The sequence below is a fragment of the Nesoenas mayeri genome (assembly GCF_963082525.1).
Source record: "Nesoenas mayeri genome assembly, chromosome: 20".
NCBI classification, from domain to species: domain Eukaryota; kingdom Metazoa; phylum Chordata; class Aves; order Columbiformes; family Columbidae; genus Nesoenas; species Nesoenas mayeri.
In genome coordinates, this window is record NC_137569.1 from 4504028 (window position 1) to 4520033 (window position 16006).

Consider the following 16006-nt stretch of genomic DNA (forward strand, 5'->3'; position numbering starts at 1 on the left):
AGCGCCGGGACCGGACCGGGACCAGGACCCAGACCCAGACCCAGACCCAGACCGATACCGATACCGATACCGGGAGCGGGGCCATGCGGGCAGCCAAGACCCCCGCCGTGAGTGCGGGACTCGGCATGGGGCAGGCGAGGGGGCGTCCCCGTGGGGCGGTGGCGAGAGCTCCAGCGGTCGGGGCGGTCCCGGTGGGGCGGCTCGGCCGTGCGGGGCTGCCCGGAGGTGGCTGGGGGGCGGCGGGTCTGGTGCGGGCCGGAGCTCTCCCGGTACATGTGTGGGGGTTGTGCCGCCGGTGGTGCCGCTGGTGACCCCCGGTGCCCCCCGCTCCTCCCCAGGCGCAGCAGCGGCCCCCCCGTACCCCGCTGCAGGAGCTGCGGCTGCAGCCCGGCACCGAGCGCACCAACCTCACCCCGCTGCTCCGCCGCCTGCGGCTCAAGGTCGGTGCGGGGGCGGGAGGGGGAGCTGGGGGAGGGACGAGACTGGGGAGCTCGGCGTGCTGGGGTGTACTGGAACTGGGAGTGCTGGGATGGGGTACCAGGGCGGTGTGAGGACGGGTGTATCTACTGGAGTGGGGGAAATGGGGAGACTGGGGCAAATGTCTGTGGGGTGCTGGGGAGAAGGGCAGGGCAGCCCTGGCCCCTCTCCAACCACCCCAAATGTCCTGTAGGACCGTGACTGCACCACCCCAGTGTCCTGCACCCGGAGGCCCCTCAACAGTACCTCAAGACCCCCTAGAAATGCTCTCCTGCTCCCCCCCAGCAGCCCCACCCTAGTGCCTTGCCCCCCAGGGCCCCCCAGCAGCATCATCCCAGAGCCTCCTGGGACTCCCACCCTGGGGCCCAGCACCTTGGAGACCCTTGGGAGTCCCACCCGGGTGCCCAGTGCCACAGAGTCCCCCAGAAGCACCAGCTTGGAGCCCCCTGGCAGTTCCACTCCAGGGCTCTGCACCCAGGAGCCCCCCAGCATTACTGTGCCAGCCTCTGAGTGCATACCACTTTTGGGGCCCTGCACCCCAGAGCCCCCCAGCAGCGCTGTGCCAACCCATCTGTGCAGCCCCATCTCAGAGCCCCCCAGCAGCACTGTGCCAGCGCTGCTGTGCAGCCCCATCTCAGAGCCCCCCAGCAGCACTGTGCCAGCCCTGCTGTGCAGTCCCATCTCAGAGCCCCCCAGCAGCACTGCGCCAGCCCATCTGTGCAGCCCCATCTCAGAGCCCCTCAGCAGCACTGCGCCAGCCCATCTGTGCAGCCCCATCTCAGAGCCCCTCAGCAGCACTGTGCCAGCACTGCTGTGCAGCCCCGTCCCAGGGTCCTGCATCCCAGAGCTCCCCAGCAGCACCGTGCTGGCCCCTTTGTGCAGCCCAGTCTTGAGGCCTTGCACCCCAGAGCCCCCCAGCAGCACCATGCCAGCCCCCCCATGCAGCCCAGTCCCAGGGTTGTGTACCCTGGAGCCCCCCAGTAGCATCACCCCAGGGCCCCTTGGCATGAGCAGCTCTGTGCCTTACACCCCAAACTCCTTGGGCAGCACCACTTTAGCACCCGGCACTCCTGGCCCCCCCGGCACCAGCTCCACCCCACAGGCAGCTCCCTTCCAGGGCTGGCGGGTGGTGCCCGCTGACCTTTCCTGCAGCCCTGTGGCCCCCGAACTCCCAGCTGGAGAAGGGACTGTGGGTCTCTCACTTTACCAAGACACCCCCAAAGGAGCTGAGTCCTCAGACCCTGTCCCCCCAGAGCAGGGCCCCGCTCCCACCGAGGCAGGTAGGTCAGAGCACGCTGGGTCAGAGGCAACAGCCACCCCCTCACCCGAGGTGGCCGTGAGTGCGGTGTCCTGGACGTTGCCACTGGTGTGGCTGGAGAAGAGCCTCAACGCTTCATCCCTGCTGGACTCCCTGCGGCACAGCCTGCCCCTGTCTGTACCACGACGGGACACCGGCACCAGCGTCACCCCCGTGCCCACCGCGGTCGCCGGAACCAGCGTCATCCCCGTGCCCACCGCGGTCGTCGGCACCAGCACTACCCCCGTGCCCACCGCGGTCGTCGGCACCAGCACCACCCCCGTGCCCACCGCGGTCGTCGGCACCAGCACCACCCCCGTGCCCACCGCGGTCGTCGGCACCAGCACCACCCCCGTGCCCACCGCGGTCGTCGGCACCAGCACCACCCCCGTGCCCACCGCGGTCGTCGGCACCAGCACCACCCCCGTGCCCACCGCGGTCGTCGGCACCAGCACCACCCCCGTGCCCACCGCGGTCGCCGGCACCAGCATCACCCCTGTGCCTACCATGGTCACTGGCACCTTCATGACCCCCCGGGATCTGCAGGAGAGGAGCATGAACACATCCACAGGTGGCCCGCGCTGTGCCAAGGACAGCGCTGCCGAAACAGACTCCCTGCTCTGGCAGTAAGTGGGGACACATCCCCCCAGACAGGGCGGTGGCACCTGCGGGCTGTCCCTGCCCCAAGCCTACTCTCTATCCCCAGCTGTCCCCGGGAGCAGCTGAAGTCCCTGCCGCGGGCAGAGCTGGAGGGGCGGCTGGAGAGCACCCTCATCATCATCGAAGCGCTCTCGCTCCAGCTGCGCAGCTTGCAGGAGAGCCACTGGCCATTGCCCAGCGTGGGGCCGGCCGAGCAGAGAGATGCGCTCACGCAGACGGACGTCACCCACCCCAAAGGGGTAAGAATCCTCATGCAGGTGATGCTACCCTTTTTTTCCATGGCCTTGGTGCCATGATGGTGCCACCAACAGGACAGTGGCCCTGGCTGGACTGCAGCCTGGTGAAATGGAGGTGAAGCATGGCTGCTACAACACAACAGCACTCCAGCTGTGTTATCACACCTGGCTTGACCTGCTGAGTTTGCTGGATTTTAATTTTTTGTACCAGGAAACATCTCTGGCATGCATGGTGGGGGAGAGGGATGGGAGGTGTCACAGCCAAATGGCTCTTGCTGGACCCCGGGGTGGAGTGAGGCTGGTGTGAAACCCACTTTGCTCTGGTGGGGTGTCCTCAGGAGAAGGAGATCTACCACGACCTCTACCTCGAGCTGCGGAGGAAAATGGAGGCTCTGCAGCGGCAGCGGGGAGCGGAGCAGGACCTGCAGTGGGAGCTGGAGCTGGCCGCCACGGGGACGGTGCGTCTTGGCACGTGATAAGCGTGCCAGGTCTCAACTGGGCACGGGGTATGTGTGCTGGCACAGAGTATGTGTGCCTGGCACTGCTCTGGAGCACTGCCTGAGCACCGGTGTCCTTGTCCCTCCCCCAGAGCGCCTGGAGCAACCAGTTCCTCCTGTTTCGGGGCATTGCAGATGCTGCATTTCAGAGCTTGCAGGATGAGCAGGGAGCCCTTGCCCAGGAGGTGAGACCCTGTGCAGCCAGGCTGGGCCCCTTTCCCTCGGCTTTTGGGAGATGCTGGTGATGCTGGCACACCTGGCAACCACCAGCTATATCAGTGCCTCCTGATGCCATCTCCTCTTGCAGCGGGAGCAGGCGAGGGCCTTGGTGTCGCGGTGCTGGGCTGTGCTGCAGAGCGTGCCCGGCAAGCTGCGGGGCTGCCTGGAGGAGCGGGATGCCATGAGGCAGCGAGCGGATGAAGCTCTTCGAGCCAAGGAGGAGGTAGAGAGGCAGACAGGGGGGGATCAGGACAGGTGCTGTTGTACCCACGCCTTACATTGGGCATCTTGTGTTTCTGCCCATCTTGGTGGAGAGGAAGCTCTTTGGCATCTGGGGAAAAAATCCTGATGCACTGGAGGGCTTTGGCTCCCGGGGTAGCTGGAGCTCTGGGGGTGGGTTTTTGGCTTGGGCTGTGTCCTGCTGGAAGCAGGAGCCCTGGGCTGCAGCAGCATGTGGGGGCAGTTCCTGGGAGCTGCCTCTCGTGTGATGCCGTGTGTGGAGCAGCATCTTTCCCTCGGCAGGGCGACCGCTTCCTTGAGGCTTTCTGTGCCCATGCCAGCGCCCGGATCAGCGCCCGCGACCAGAGCCTGGCCTCCCAGCGAGAGCTGGGCACGCTGCTGGCAGATGCCATCGACCAGCAGGTACTGAGCGGGCACCTCCAGCTGCCTCCTCCCACGGGCTGGACAGGCATCCCATGTCCTGGGCTTGGGTGATGCTCTGCAATGGGCTGGAGTCTGCCAGAGGTTTCTTGGTGATGCTTCTGGGAAGCTGCTGCAGATCTGGCCATGGGGCTGGTGCTCACCTCCCTCCATGGCCATTGAATGTTTAGCTTGGAGAACAGGAGGCTGAGGGGAGACCTTGCTCTCTACAACTGCCTGAAAGGAGGTTGGAGCATGGAGGGGGTTGGTTTCTTCTCCCAAAGACCAAGCAATAGGATGAGAGGAAGTGGGCTCAGGTTGCACCAGGGGAGGTTTAGATTGGATATTGGAAACAATTTCTTAATAGAAAGGTTTGTCGGGCATTGGAACAGGCTGCCCAGGGCAGTGGTGGAGTCACCATCCCTGGAGGGGTTGAACAAACGTGGAGATGAGGCTCTCAGGGACATGGGTTAGTGCCAGTGTTGGGTTAATGGTTGCACTCAATGATCTTGAGGGTCTCTTCCAACCAAAACGATTCTGATTCTGTGATTCTTCTACTGTGGTGACACTGACCTGTCCACAGACATCCCTGGCTGCTGAGGCTCAGCCCTTCAGGGAGTTCATAGACATCACCTTTGCAAATCTGGAGGAGGAAAGGAGAGCCCTGGATGTGGAGGTGAGGGGGGACTGGTGGTGGGCTCAGCCTCTCACCTCCAGGCTGGTGCCACTTTGCTCTATCCCAGTGCACGTCGTGTCCTGGGTACCGTGAGCACTCTGGCTGGCAGACCCATCCCTGCTCACACAGCTGGGCAGAGCCGCTGGCGTGGCTGTGCCGAGCTCAGCTCTGTCCTGTCCCCTGGCAGCGGGAGCAGGCGAGGGCCCTGGTGTCGCGGTGCCGGGCTGTGCTGCAGAGCGTGCCCGGCAAGCTGCGGGGCTGCCTGGAGGAGCGGGATGCCATGAGGCAGCGAGAGGACGAAGCTCTTCAAGCCAAGGAGCAGGTAGGGGGGTGCCTGGTGCAGTGTGGTGTTTGGGGTGCTCCCATGCAGCCCGGCTGACCCCAAGCACAGGGTGACTTGGGGCACCCCTTAGTGTGGAACACCCCATGGGGAAGAGCAGCCCGAAGTGAGTCTGGATGTCACCGTGTTTCTGCAGGTGTCCTTCCAGCTGGAGGAGACCTCTGTGGCCCTGCAGGACGCGGTGGCTCAGCTGGAGCAGCTGACGGCGGCCAATTCACACCTTAATGCAGGTAGGGGTGGGTGACGTGACAGGAGGGAGTCCAGGCGAGGGCTGCAAAGATGCTGAGTGGTCTGGAGCATCTTCCTTATGAGGAAAGACTGAGAGAGCTGGGGCTATTCAGCCTGGAGAATGCTGATAAGGATTTTATCAATGCTTATAAATATCGCAAGGGTGGGTGTCAAGAGGATGGGACTCTTTTCAGTGTTGCCCAATGGCAGGATGAGGGGCCACAGGCATAGACTGAAACGTAGGAGGTTCCCCCCAAATACGAGGAGAAACTTCTTTACTTTGAGGAGAAATTTCTTCCTGGAAAGGATTGGCAGGCACTGAAACAGGCTGTCTATGGAGATACTCAAAACCCGCCCGAGCGCATTCCTGCATGATCTGCTCTGCTGACCCTGCTTTAGCAGGGCGGTTGGACTGGATGATCTCGATATGTCCCTTCCAACTCCAACTGCTCTGTGATTCTGTGATGCGGGGGCTGGAGCTGTCCCCATCCCCACTGCCCCGTCCCCCCTGTGCTGATGACTTTGCCCTTTGCAGACCTGAACTCCCTGAGGATGAATCTGGCCAACCTGGAGCAGACGCGGAATGCGCTGCAGCAGGAGAACAAGAAGCAGCAGGAGGAGATGGCCTGGTGGGTCTGAGCACTGTGCCCCTATCCCAGCCACCTCCTGCCACCCATTGTCCCCAAAGCGTGACACCCCCTGACTATGTTCTGTCCCCGCAGGCTGGTGCAGGAGAGGGACACCCTGCAGCAGGAGTGCAACGGGCTGCGCCATGACCTGCGGGAGATGACCGAGAGCCGGGAGGTAGGAGCTGCCTGACCCTGCCTGCGCTGTCATGCGCTGCCGGTCCCTGTCATGGCCTCGTGGGAGCACTGGCAGGCGGCCAGGAGCAGGATTAGCCCTCCCGCGGCGGGGATGAGCGCGGTTGACATCCCGCACGTAGCGCTGCTCTCTGTCCTGCCCGGCGGTGATCTCTGGGGAGGAAGGACAGCTCGCAGGGATAATTCCCCTGGCTGCAGGCATGGTGCTGTCCCGCAGCCTGTCCTATGTCCCTGGTAAACAACCAGCCTGCAGGGGCTGGTCTGCCGGGGTAAAGCTGCCACTGATTTAAGAGGCTGAGGGGAATGGGGCTGTTTAGTCTGGAGAAAAGGAGGCTGAGGGGAGACCTTCTCACTCTCTGCAACTGCTTGAAAGGAGGTTGGAGCATGGAGGGTGTTGGTCTCTTCTACCAAGTAGCAAGTGATAGGACAAGAGGAAATGGCCTCAAGTTGTGCCAGGGGAGGTGTAGATTGGATATCGGGAAAAATTTCTTAATGGAAAGGATTGTCAGGCATTGGAACAGGCTGCTCAGGAAAGTGGTGGAGTCACCATCCCTGGAGGGGCTGAACAGACGCATTGATAAGGTTTTTAGGGACAGGTTTTAGTGCCAGTGTTAACAGTTGGACTTGATGATCCTGAGAGTCTCTTCCAACCAAAATGATTCTCTGATTCCAACTGGAAACAGCACCCTGTGGTGTGGGAGGGACTGTACTGGGGGTCCCAGTGGGTGCCCTCAGGTCTGTCTGGACACTCACAGCCATATCCTGTCCCCCGCTTTTATAGTTCCTTGACCAGGAGAACCGCATGTCCTGCACGCAGCTGCTGGACGCGGAGGCCAAGCTGAAGTTCACCACGGCCGCCCTGCAGGAGCACAGCCTGCAGTACGAGGAGCTGATGGAGTCCCACCAGCGCCTGCGGTACCGACCCTGCTCAAACCCCTCTGTTTTGGGAAACTGAGCCCCTTCTGGGGGGGTTAGAGAGGACACGGCGACATGGCTCTGGTCACTGTTCTGCTGGTGGAAGGGGCTGTAGGGAAGCCCAGCAGACCCCATCTTGGGGGAAACTGCCTAAATCTGTATGGTTTGCACCCTGCTGGGTCATGTTGGGAGGCAGATGTGGGAAACATGCCCCTCCTACGCAGAGGAGGAGGAGGAACGCTACTCCTGCTGAGGCTGCTGCCATCCCGCAGGAATGAGCACGCTGCCCTGGGCCAGGAGCTGGAGAACACCAAGACTGAGCTCCTCGACTTGCAGCTCAAGAGGAACAAAGTTTCCTGGTGCTCTAAGGACATCGCTGAGAGCCAGGTGCGGCTGCAGGAGCTCGCTGACTGCCTCAGGGCTGCTCTGCAGGAGGAGGTAGGAGCTCTGCCCTGAGGACAAGGACAAGGTGGTGGCTGGAGGGGTGTCAGACCCTTGTGGCTCTCCATGGCCTGACTTTGAGACCCCCCCGCCACTTGCTGGGGTGATGCAGATCTGTCACAAGCTGCACTCCAGCAACTCTCTCCCTCCTCTCCAAAGGATGATGATGCCCCATCAAGAAGCAGGGCCTGGACCCCAGCTCCACGGACGCCGGGCTGGCGGACACCGGGCTGGCAGACCCCTCGCCGTGCCTGGACCCCCGCCTGCCGCACGCCGGCATCTCACACCCCCTACCACGGCGGGAGCTCCTTTGTGGGCAGCGTCCTGAAAGCTGTGTCGGGGAAAGGTGAGCTGGCACCCGCTGGCTGCATGCTGGGGTCCCCTTGCGGGGATGGGGATGTTTCCATCCCGTGCTGGGGATGTGCACTGGTGAGGACATCCCAGTGCCACCCCCTTGCCATTCCCTGTGGATTCCCTGGTTGTTCCCTTGTGGCAGACATGTGCTGGGTGATGGCCATACTTTGCACCCTGGCTGCTGTCCCTCCTGCAAGCAGCCAGGCTCTTCTCTGTGCTCCATGGGAAGGACAGGAGTGTGGGTGAGCTCTGATTGTGCTCCCTGCAGCACGCAGAACTGGGCACAGTGCGTCTGCCTTCTCCTCTTGCAGATGGCGATGAGGCCACCAGAGGTGGGAGTGCACTTACCAAGGACAAATCTGCCTCTACACCAAAGCCAATAGGTACTGGGGCTGTCACCCTGCCCTGGACCCTGCTCCAAAGCTGCAGGGCTGCCTGCACAGGGGGATGAGCAGGAATGCCCTTCTGCTCGGCTCCATGTCCCCTGGAGCTGATGTTCCCTCCATACCCTGCCCACAGAACCTGAGGAAGGTCTGCTGGAAAGTGTGAAGGAGCTGCGAGCCGTGGTCTCCAACCTCACCATGCTGAGCTGCCGCATCCAGGAGCTGGAGCAGAGCGAGTTCAAGGCGCTGCAGACAGAGATGTGAGTTTGGTGGTGTCTCGTGTCAAGGACCGGGCATGGCCACCACTATATTGGGCACAGTATCTCCTGCGGGCAGCTTGTTGGGGGCCTGCCACTTGTCCCAGCTCTGGATTAGACTTCTCCTGCCTTGGCTAGAAGGGCTTTTTGGGGCTGGCTGGTTGGCCTCTCCACCACAGGGCTGGTGGGATGCCCAGAAAGGAGTTTGGTGCTGGCCACCCTGCTCAGCCCCACTGTCCTCTCCCAGCTCTGACCTGCAGCTCCAGCTGGAGACAGTGACAGCGGAGAGCCAGGAGAAGATAGACGCTCAGGCTGCCACCATCGCCAAGCTGAATAAGACACTGAGGGGCAAGCTAGAGGTGAGCCGGTGCCAAAACTGGGCCAGCGCTCACCCCAGGGCAGAGCCAAAGTGGGACAGGCGCTGATCTAGGACACAGAGAAATCTGGGCGACTGGCTCTGGTGATGTCCCATGGGTGTTCCTGGCTCATCTGACCTTCTTAAACATGAGAAAACCCACTCCCAGCCGGGGTGCTGGGGGTGGCTGGTGCTGGACACTGCCTGACGCCACTTCTTTCCTGCCACAGAACGAGAAGGAGTTGCAGGATGTGGTGAAACAGCAGGAAGAGAAGATGTTGCAGCTCATCGACAAGAGTGGGGAAGTCACGGTGTGTGAGGGGGACCTGGCTGGGCTGTGTTTGTGGGTGGTGCCAGACATGGGACCCCTGTCAGCATCGCCTTTTCCTCTGCAGAGGCTGAAGGGAGAGATCTCCCAGCTGAAGCGCTCGCTCCAGCGTGCAGAGACGGAGGCCAAGGTGCTGTGGGAGGAGATGCGGGGGCAGGAGCACAAGGTGGACGCTGTCTATGTCCAGGAGCGGGTCCTGCTGCGGCAGGAGGTGAGGCTGGAGGGCTCCCAGGGCTGAGGGCTCTGTGTCACCATCATCTGTGGCCAGGGGACCTCTCCGGAGCTCGGTCATTGAGCCGGTGATTGGCGAGGTGGCAGGGGAGCCCCCCGCCCCATGGCTGTTCCTGACCATGAGCTCTCCATGGCACTCGCTCTTCTTTGCAGGTGGACAAACTGCGGCTGCTGCTCCTGGAGAAGGAGGATGAGAATCTGCTGCTCTCTAACAAGTACCTGGAACAGGTATGAGGAGCTCCGAGGGGGCTCTAGTCCCCTCTCCTTGCCCCCGTTTGGGGCAGGCTCCTGACAAACGTTTCCCGCCGCAGATCCGAGGGCTGGAGCTGAGGCTCCATCACACCCATAAAGTGCTGAAGACCCATGAGGAGATGCAGGAGAAGATGAAGGAGGTGAGGTTTGTGGTTCACTGCTCTTGCCCTTGCTGTGACTTACAGCAACGCCAACCCTCATCCCAAACGCTGCCACTAACACTGTCCCCAGGTCCTGTTGGCCGTCCCTGACGTGGCAACGGGCTGCCAGGAGTTCCACAGCCTGCTGCGGTACTTGGGCCTGAAACCAGCCAGTGTCAGCAAGGAAGCCACTGAGCCGCTGTAGCCTGTAGCATGAAAACTCCCTGCTGTCCTGCCTGTTCTTAATGCTGTAATTTATTTAATAAAGTTTTGTTGGCTTTCACCCTGTCTGGTACATGGATCCAGGAAGCTTCTGTTGCCCTAGGTGGGGACAATTCATCCAGCCTGCGCCGGCTGTGCCCGCTCCGTCACGAGGCCGTGAGCAGGGCTCTCTGCCACCCCAGGGCCTCTCTTCCTTGGCGGGGAACACGCACCCCCCCCACCGGCACTTGGTCTCAATAAGGTGCTGCGTTCCCCAGGCTCCCACCCCGTGGCCCCAGCAGCACTCGGGATGACCTACCTTCCCTCCCTGGGCCCCCGCTCCTCCTCCTGTCCTAGATTCCCTCTGCACCCCCCTCCCGCTTCCACTTTGGAGGGGATGGGAGGCTGAGTCTTGCACCCCCATCATGGGGCCATGGGCCACACGCCTGTTGTGTGGGGACGGTCCCCCCCTCCAGCACGCAGCATCCCCTGGGTTGCAGCTAGTGCTGGCTGCCAGGCACTGGGAGCTCTGCCAGCTCCTGCTCCCAGCCCCCCTTTGGCCCCTGCTGCTGCATGGAGGGGGCTCCCTCGGGGGCCCCCCAGCTCCCAGCACAGCTCAGCCTCATCTCCCTCCTTCCCTACTGGGGCATCTCCTGCGGGATCCACCTCCCAGTGTTCCTGACCCCAAGGATGCTCCTTGCTGCCATGGGGGCCAAGCGGCACCTCCCTCCCCCAGTGCAGCCCAAAATAGCAGTGTTCAAACAAGTGCTCTGGTTTTTAATGGCCTGTTTCTGCTGCCGGGGGGTGAATCACCTTCCCCTGCCCTCTATCGCAGCCTTGCCGCCCTGTGCCAAGCATGCTGGCACCTTTATTTACCCCCGCACCCACTAAATGGAGGTGTTTATGGTTGCACTTCTACTTACCGGGTGTGTGGGTGGCTCACAGGGAAGCAACACTTGCTGCTCCCTGGTATCACCTCCCGCCCCGCTGTGACCGTCACCTTGCTGGTGGGGGGTCAGATATGGCCCCCTGCGATATGGAGCCGACAGTGGGGTGCCCCAGGCTGTGCCCGGCTCTGGGATGCGGGGGATGATGCGCTCCTCTCCCTGGATTAGCGCCATGTGAGGCGGCTGAGCCCTCCTTTTACGGTGGGGATTCGGCGGAACCCGGCCCTGGCAGCCGGCCCCGTGGGGTGAGCGGGGACACTTCTGTTGTCCCTGCGTGGGTGGAGGGCGGCTTTTTCGGGAAGGACTGGGTTCCTGTAGGAGCCCACACCATGTCCTGGAGCTGATCCACGCTGGATCCAGGGCTGTGAGCTGATGGGACTCGGCCCCACGTAGCAGAGGTGACACAGTGGGGTCCCCAGCCTGGGGGTGTCACAGTGTGGTCCCTGGCTCAGGGGTGGTGAGGAGAAGGTCCCTGTCTGTAGCGGGTGGTGGCAATAGGGTGGCACAGCGGGGTCCGCAGCAGTGGCAAGGGGGTGGTAGGACGAGTCCCTACCCATAGGCAGGAATGACACGGCAGGGTCCGTGGCACAGAGGGGTCTCCAGCAGCACCAGGGGGTGGCACAGTGGGGTGCCTGGGTGGCATGGGGGTCCCTACCCATGCAGGGGGTGACTCAGCTGGGTCCCTGGCTGGGGGGGGACACATAGAGGGGTCCCCACCTGCAGCCGGGGAGTGCAAAGGCGGGGCACAGCGGGGTCTCCAGACCCGGGATTGTCGCCCTCGGGTTCCCACCAGCAACAGGAACCGTCGCCGGGAGGGATACGTGCGGCGGCGGGAGGGGCGGAGCCGGCTGGGGGGGCCGGTCCTGCCGGGTGCCGCCCCGCCGGTCACGTAGCTCTGCGGCACCGCAGCCCCATTTACCGCGGGGCCGGAGCGCGCAGCCCGCAGTCCGCTCAGCCGCCTGCCCTGCACGGTAAGGGAGAGCCGGGAACCGCGGGACTGGGAGGAGCAGCCGGGGGTGCAGCCCAGGGACCGCGGCGGTGGAAGCCGGCAGCCCCGCCGGCGCTCCGGGGTGTGTCCCTGTGGCGCCACCGGCATCCCGGGCGTCGGGCAGGGTTGGGGGGGCTCTGGGGCAGAGGGACCCCCGGACATGGGGGTGTTGAGGGGGTGGGGGGAACCCGGAGACACCCCCGGCACTGGCGCAGCCCGCGCCCAGGCGGTCGCCGCCGGGGGATCGAAGATCCGGGGAAAGAACCGGCTCGGTGGGGCATCCCCGGCCCCGCGGCAGCGCCGTCGCGGGGGTACCCACACCCCGTGGAACTCCAGCCCCGGGGAGTGCAGCCCCGGGACTCTCTCCCTCCCCAGGTAGCGCCATTCCCGGGGTATTTCCACTCCCCCCAGTATCCCCATCCCCGCGTATCGCCACCCCCCGCGTTCATCCCACCCCGGGTATCCCTGGCCCTGGGGTATCTCCATCCCCGGCCCCCCCGGGCTCTGCCCCGGCCCCCCGCGGAGCTGCGCTCCCGCAAGATGGCTGGGCTAGGGGCGGGCGAGCAGGCAGCAAAATGGCTGGGAGCTCCCCGGCATCCTCCACGAGGCCCTGCCCGTCCCGGGGCGAGGGCAGCTGCCTGCTCGCTGCCTGCTTATGCAACGCACCCCCCCCGCTGATGGGCAGGGCCGGGGGGCTCAGCCCCACGGGGGTCTCCGGTCCCCGCAGGATGGGGGTACGTGGCGGTTGGGGGGGGCACCCCGCCGGCGCGTGACTCAGCCCCCGTCCTCTCGCAGCCACCGCCACCATGACGCACCAATACCCTGCGCTGACGGCCGAGCAGAAGAAGGAGTTGTCGGACATCGCCCTGCGTATCGTGGCCCCGGGGAAGGGCATCCTGGCTGCCGATGAATCCGTAGGTCAGTGTTGGGGAGATGCGTCCCACCACCTCTTTTTACCCCACGCCTGAGGCTGATGAGGGTGCTGGGTGCCCGCAGGGAGCATGGCGAAGCGCCTCAACCAGATCGGGGTGGAGAACACAGAGGAGAACCGCCGGCTGTACCGCCAGATCCTCTTCAGTGCTGACAGTCGGGTGAAGAAATGCATCGGGGGAGTCATCTTCTTCCACGAGACTATGTACCAGAAGGCTGATGATGGCACCCCCTTCGTCCAGATGATCAAGGACAAGGGCATCGTCGTGGGCATCAAGGTGCGGGGGGTGTCTGGTGGGTCTGTGGGATGGTGAGGGTGTTTGGGGGGTGCTGATGGGGCTCAGCGCTGCCTTCCCCTTCCCTCTGCAGGTGGACAAGGGTGTTGTGCCACTGGCTGGGACAGATGGCGAGACCACCACGCAGGGTAGGTGGAGTGGGTAGGGGAGTGAGGGCCACAGGGTTCAGGGCTGTGGGGCTGACGTGCTGCCCCCCAGGTCTGGACGGGCTGTCGGAGCGCTGTGCCCAGTACAAGAAGGACGGGGCCGACTTTGCCAAGTGGCGCTGCGTGCTGAAGATCAGTGACAACACCCCCTCTGCCCTCGCCATCATGGAGAACGCCAACGTCCTGGCGCGCTACGCCAGCATCTGCCAGCAGGTCTGTGTCTGTGGCTTCGCATCACCCCATGGAGTGGGTGTTGAGTTAAGGGACCAGGTGTTGCCACACAGGGATGGGCATAGATCCACTGAGCATTTCCCCCTTGCCTGGGTATCACCCCATGGGGTTGGACATCGACCCATGAGCTGGGTAACACCTCATGTGGGTGGGCATTGACCCCCAGGACCAGGCATTGCCTCATGGGATGGGCATCACCTGTGGGGCCAGGTGTTGCTACATGGGGCTGGGCATCACCTCACAAACATGGGGCCAAGAATTGACCCTCCCAGGCTGGGCATCACCCCATGGGGCTGGGCATCACCTCGAGGGGCCAAATGTCACCCCATTGGGACTGGCATCACTGGCAATGGTGGACATTGAACCTCAGGGCTGAGCATCATGTCCGATCCAGGCGTTGGCCCACAATGCCATGGGGCCAGAGGGATGCACAGGGACATCCCTGTGATGGCATCTGCCTGGTGTTTGCAGAACGGTATTGTGCCCATTGTGGAGCCAGAGATCCTGCCTGACGGTGACCATGACCTCAAGCGGTGCCAGTACGTGACGGAGAAGGTGAGCGGTGGGGCGGGCAGCAGTGGGGCGGGCAGCAGGGCAGGCACCATGCCGTGCTGGGGACACCATTCTGCCTGTCCTGTCCAGGTGCTGGCAGCTGTCTACAAGGCACTGAGCGACCACCATGTCTACCTGGAGGGCACTCTGCTGAAGCCCAACATGGTGACCCCCGGGCACTCCTGCCCCACCAAGTACAGCCCCGAGGAGATCGCCATGGCCACTGTCACTGCCCTGCGCCGCACTGTGCCCCCAGCCGTGCCAGGTACCGGCGCTGGGACATGGCAGAGACCAGGAGGGGGATACCTTGTGATCCCTCTGGTTCCATAACCCTGCTCTCTGCAGGTGTCACCTTCCTGTCTGGGGGTCAGAGTGAGGAGGAGGCTTCCATCAACCTCAACGCCATCAACACGTGCCCACTGATGCGGCCATGGGCCCTCACCTTCTCCTACGGGCGGGCGCTGCAGGCGTCGGCGCTCAGTGCGTGGCGCGGGCAGCGGGACAATGCCACCGCCGCCACCGAGGAGTTCGTCAAGCGCGCAGAGGTGATGGGGGTGACCCTCGCAGGACAGGGGTGCTGAGGGCTGCATCCCAATGGGGTGGTGGGGACATAGGCTGTGTCCCCATGGGAGGGAGTGTAGCAGTGACTGTGCTCCTTGAGATGGGGGATGTTGAAGGCAATGTCCCACAGGGTGACAGGAGACACCAAGGGCCATGGCCCACAGGACACAGGATGTCAAGGACCGTGGTCCCCATGGGAGGGATGCTGAGGATTGTCTTTGTGTGGGATGGGGGACAGTGAGGACCACATCCCTCAAGGGGAATGGGGGATGTCAAGGGCCAGTTCCGTATGGGATGGGCTGTGCCCCCTAAGATGACATGGGACATCGAGGGCTCTGTCCCTATGGGAAGAGAGATGCCAAAAGCCACATCCCATAGGGTGATGGGGGACACCGAGGGTTGTGCCCTGTGAGATGTGGGATACTGAGGGCTCTGTCCCCTGGGGAGGGGGATGCCAAGGGCTGTGCTGTTGCAGAGGCACAGGGGATAACTGAGACCGTGTCCCCGTAAGTTGGGGGACCCTGAAGGCCCAGGCACTGGGGGACCCTGAGGGCCGTACCCCACAGGGGCCACTGACGTTTCCTTTCCCCACAGGTGAACGGGTTGGCGGCGCTTGGCAAGTATGAGGGCAGCGGGGACGACTCGGGGGCCGCCGGGCAGTCCCTCTACGTGGCCAACCATGCGTACTGAGCCCCGGCCGGGTGCCCCACCGGCCCCGGCCCCCGCCCCGGCCCCCTCCCCGCCACTGCTCACACCCGCTTCCACCCCAGCACCCAGGGGAGCTGCCACGTGGGGAGGGGAAGTGGAACGTGCCCTGTGAGTCAGTCCCCACGCAGCCATGTCTGCAGATGGAGTGGGGGGCCCGGGTTACTGGCCCCCAGAGGGAGCTGCCCTGGTGCCCCTTTGGCGGGGGGCTCTGGCCAGGCCTGGGGAGGGGGAGGCCTGGCCGTGTGGGGGGCAGGAGGAGAGGCCTGGGGGTGCCCCTGCCCTGCCGTAGCTTCGCAGTCCTGGTCGCTGCCGCCCTTGGGGCGCCTGTGTCGTGTTCGCCGTGTGCACCCCGTGTACCAAATAGCCTAACAACGAATAAACGGTAGAGACAGCGCTGTGTCGCCTCCTTCCTCACCGCAGGGCAGCTGGGAACTGCTTGCTGCAGCACCCGCAGCCTCTTGTGCCCACCTGTGCAATGAGTTGTGCCTTGTCTCAGCCCACCTATACCCATCATGGGGCGCTGGGAGGTGGGAGGAGTGGCTGGGCTCTCCCTGTGGGCCATGGAGCGGGTGAGGAGCCCCTGGGGATCCCCTGTTCTCCCCTTACACCCCCTTTCCACCTCCGTGTGTGCTCGGTGCTGCACACATGTGCAGCGCCCGCGGGGGCACCGTTTGTCCCTCCGCGGCACCCGTACACGCCA

General features: G+C 63.6%; 2 protein-coding genes across 2 annotated transcripts; both read left to right on the forward strand.

The window, feature by feature from the left end:
* Positions 1 to 83: 83 nt before the first annotated feature.
* SPAG5 (sperm associated antigen 5) lies at positions 84 to 9978 on the forward strand (the record flags this gene model as incomplete). The annotated part of the gene is made up of 26 exons (XM_080357009.1): positions 84 to 107; positions 339 to 440; positions 671 to 1098; positions 1222 to 1948; positions 2237 to 2400; positions 2481 to 2673; positions 3009 to 3128; positions 3260 to 3352; positions 3475 to 3609; positions 3909 to 4028; positions 4609 to 4701; positions 4889 to 5023; positions 5178 to 5271; positions 5805 to 5898; positions 5992 to 6073; positions 6872 to 7005; positions 7278 to 7443; positions 7609 to 7792; positions 8112 to 8183; positions 8320 to 8443; positions 8688 to 8799; positions 9026 to 9106; positions 9191 to 9334; positions 9508 to 9582; positions 9666 to 9746; positions 9838 to 9978. The coding sequence occupies 26 exons, from the start codon at positions 84 to 86 to the stop codon at positions 9949 to 9951; spliced, it is 3891 nt and encodes a 1296-aa protein (XP_080213135.1). The 3' UTR covers positions 9952 to 9978.
* A 1825-nt stretch (positions 9979 to 11803) lies between these two features.
* On the forward strand, positions 11804 to 15683 carry ALDOC (aldolase, fructose-bisphosphate C). Its single transcript, XM_080357047.1, has 9 exons — positions 11804 to 11865; positions 12678 to 12800; positions 12879 to 13090; positions 13182 to 13236; positions 13307 to 13467; positions 13957 to 14040; positions 14128 to 14302; positions 14383 to 14582; positions 15193 to 15683. The coding sequence occupies exons 2-9, from the start codon at positions 12689 to 12691 to the stop codon at positions 15286 to 15288; spliced, it is 1095 nt and encodes a 364-aa protein (XP_080213173.1). The 5' UTR covers positions 11804 to 11865; positions 12678 to 12688; the 3' UTR covers positions 15289 to 15683.
* The last annotated feature ends 323 nt before the right edge of the window (positions 15684 to 16006 follow it).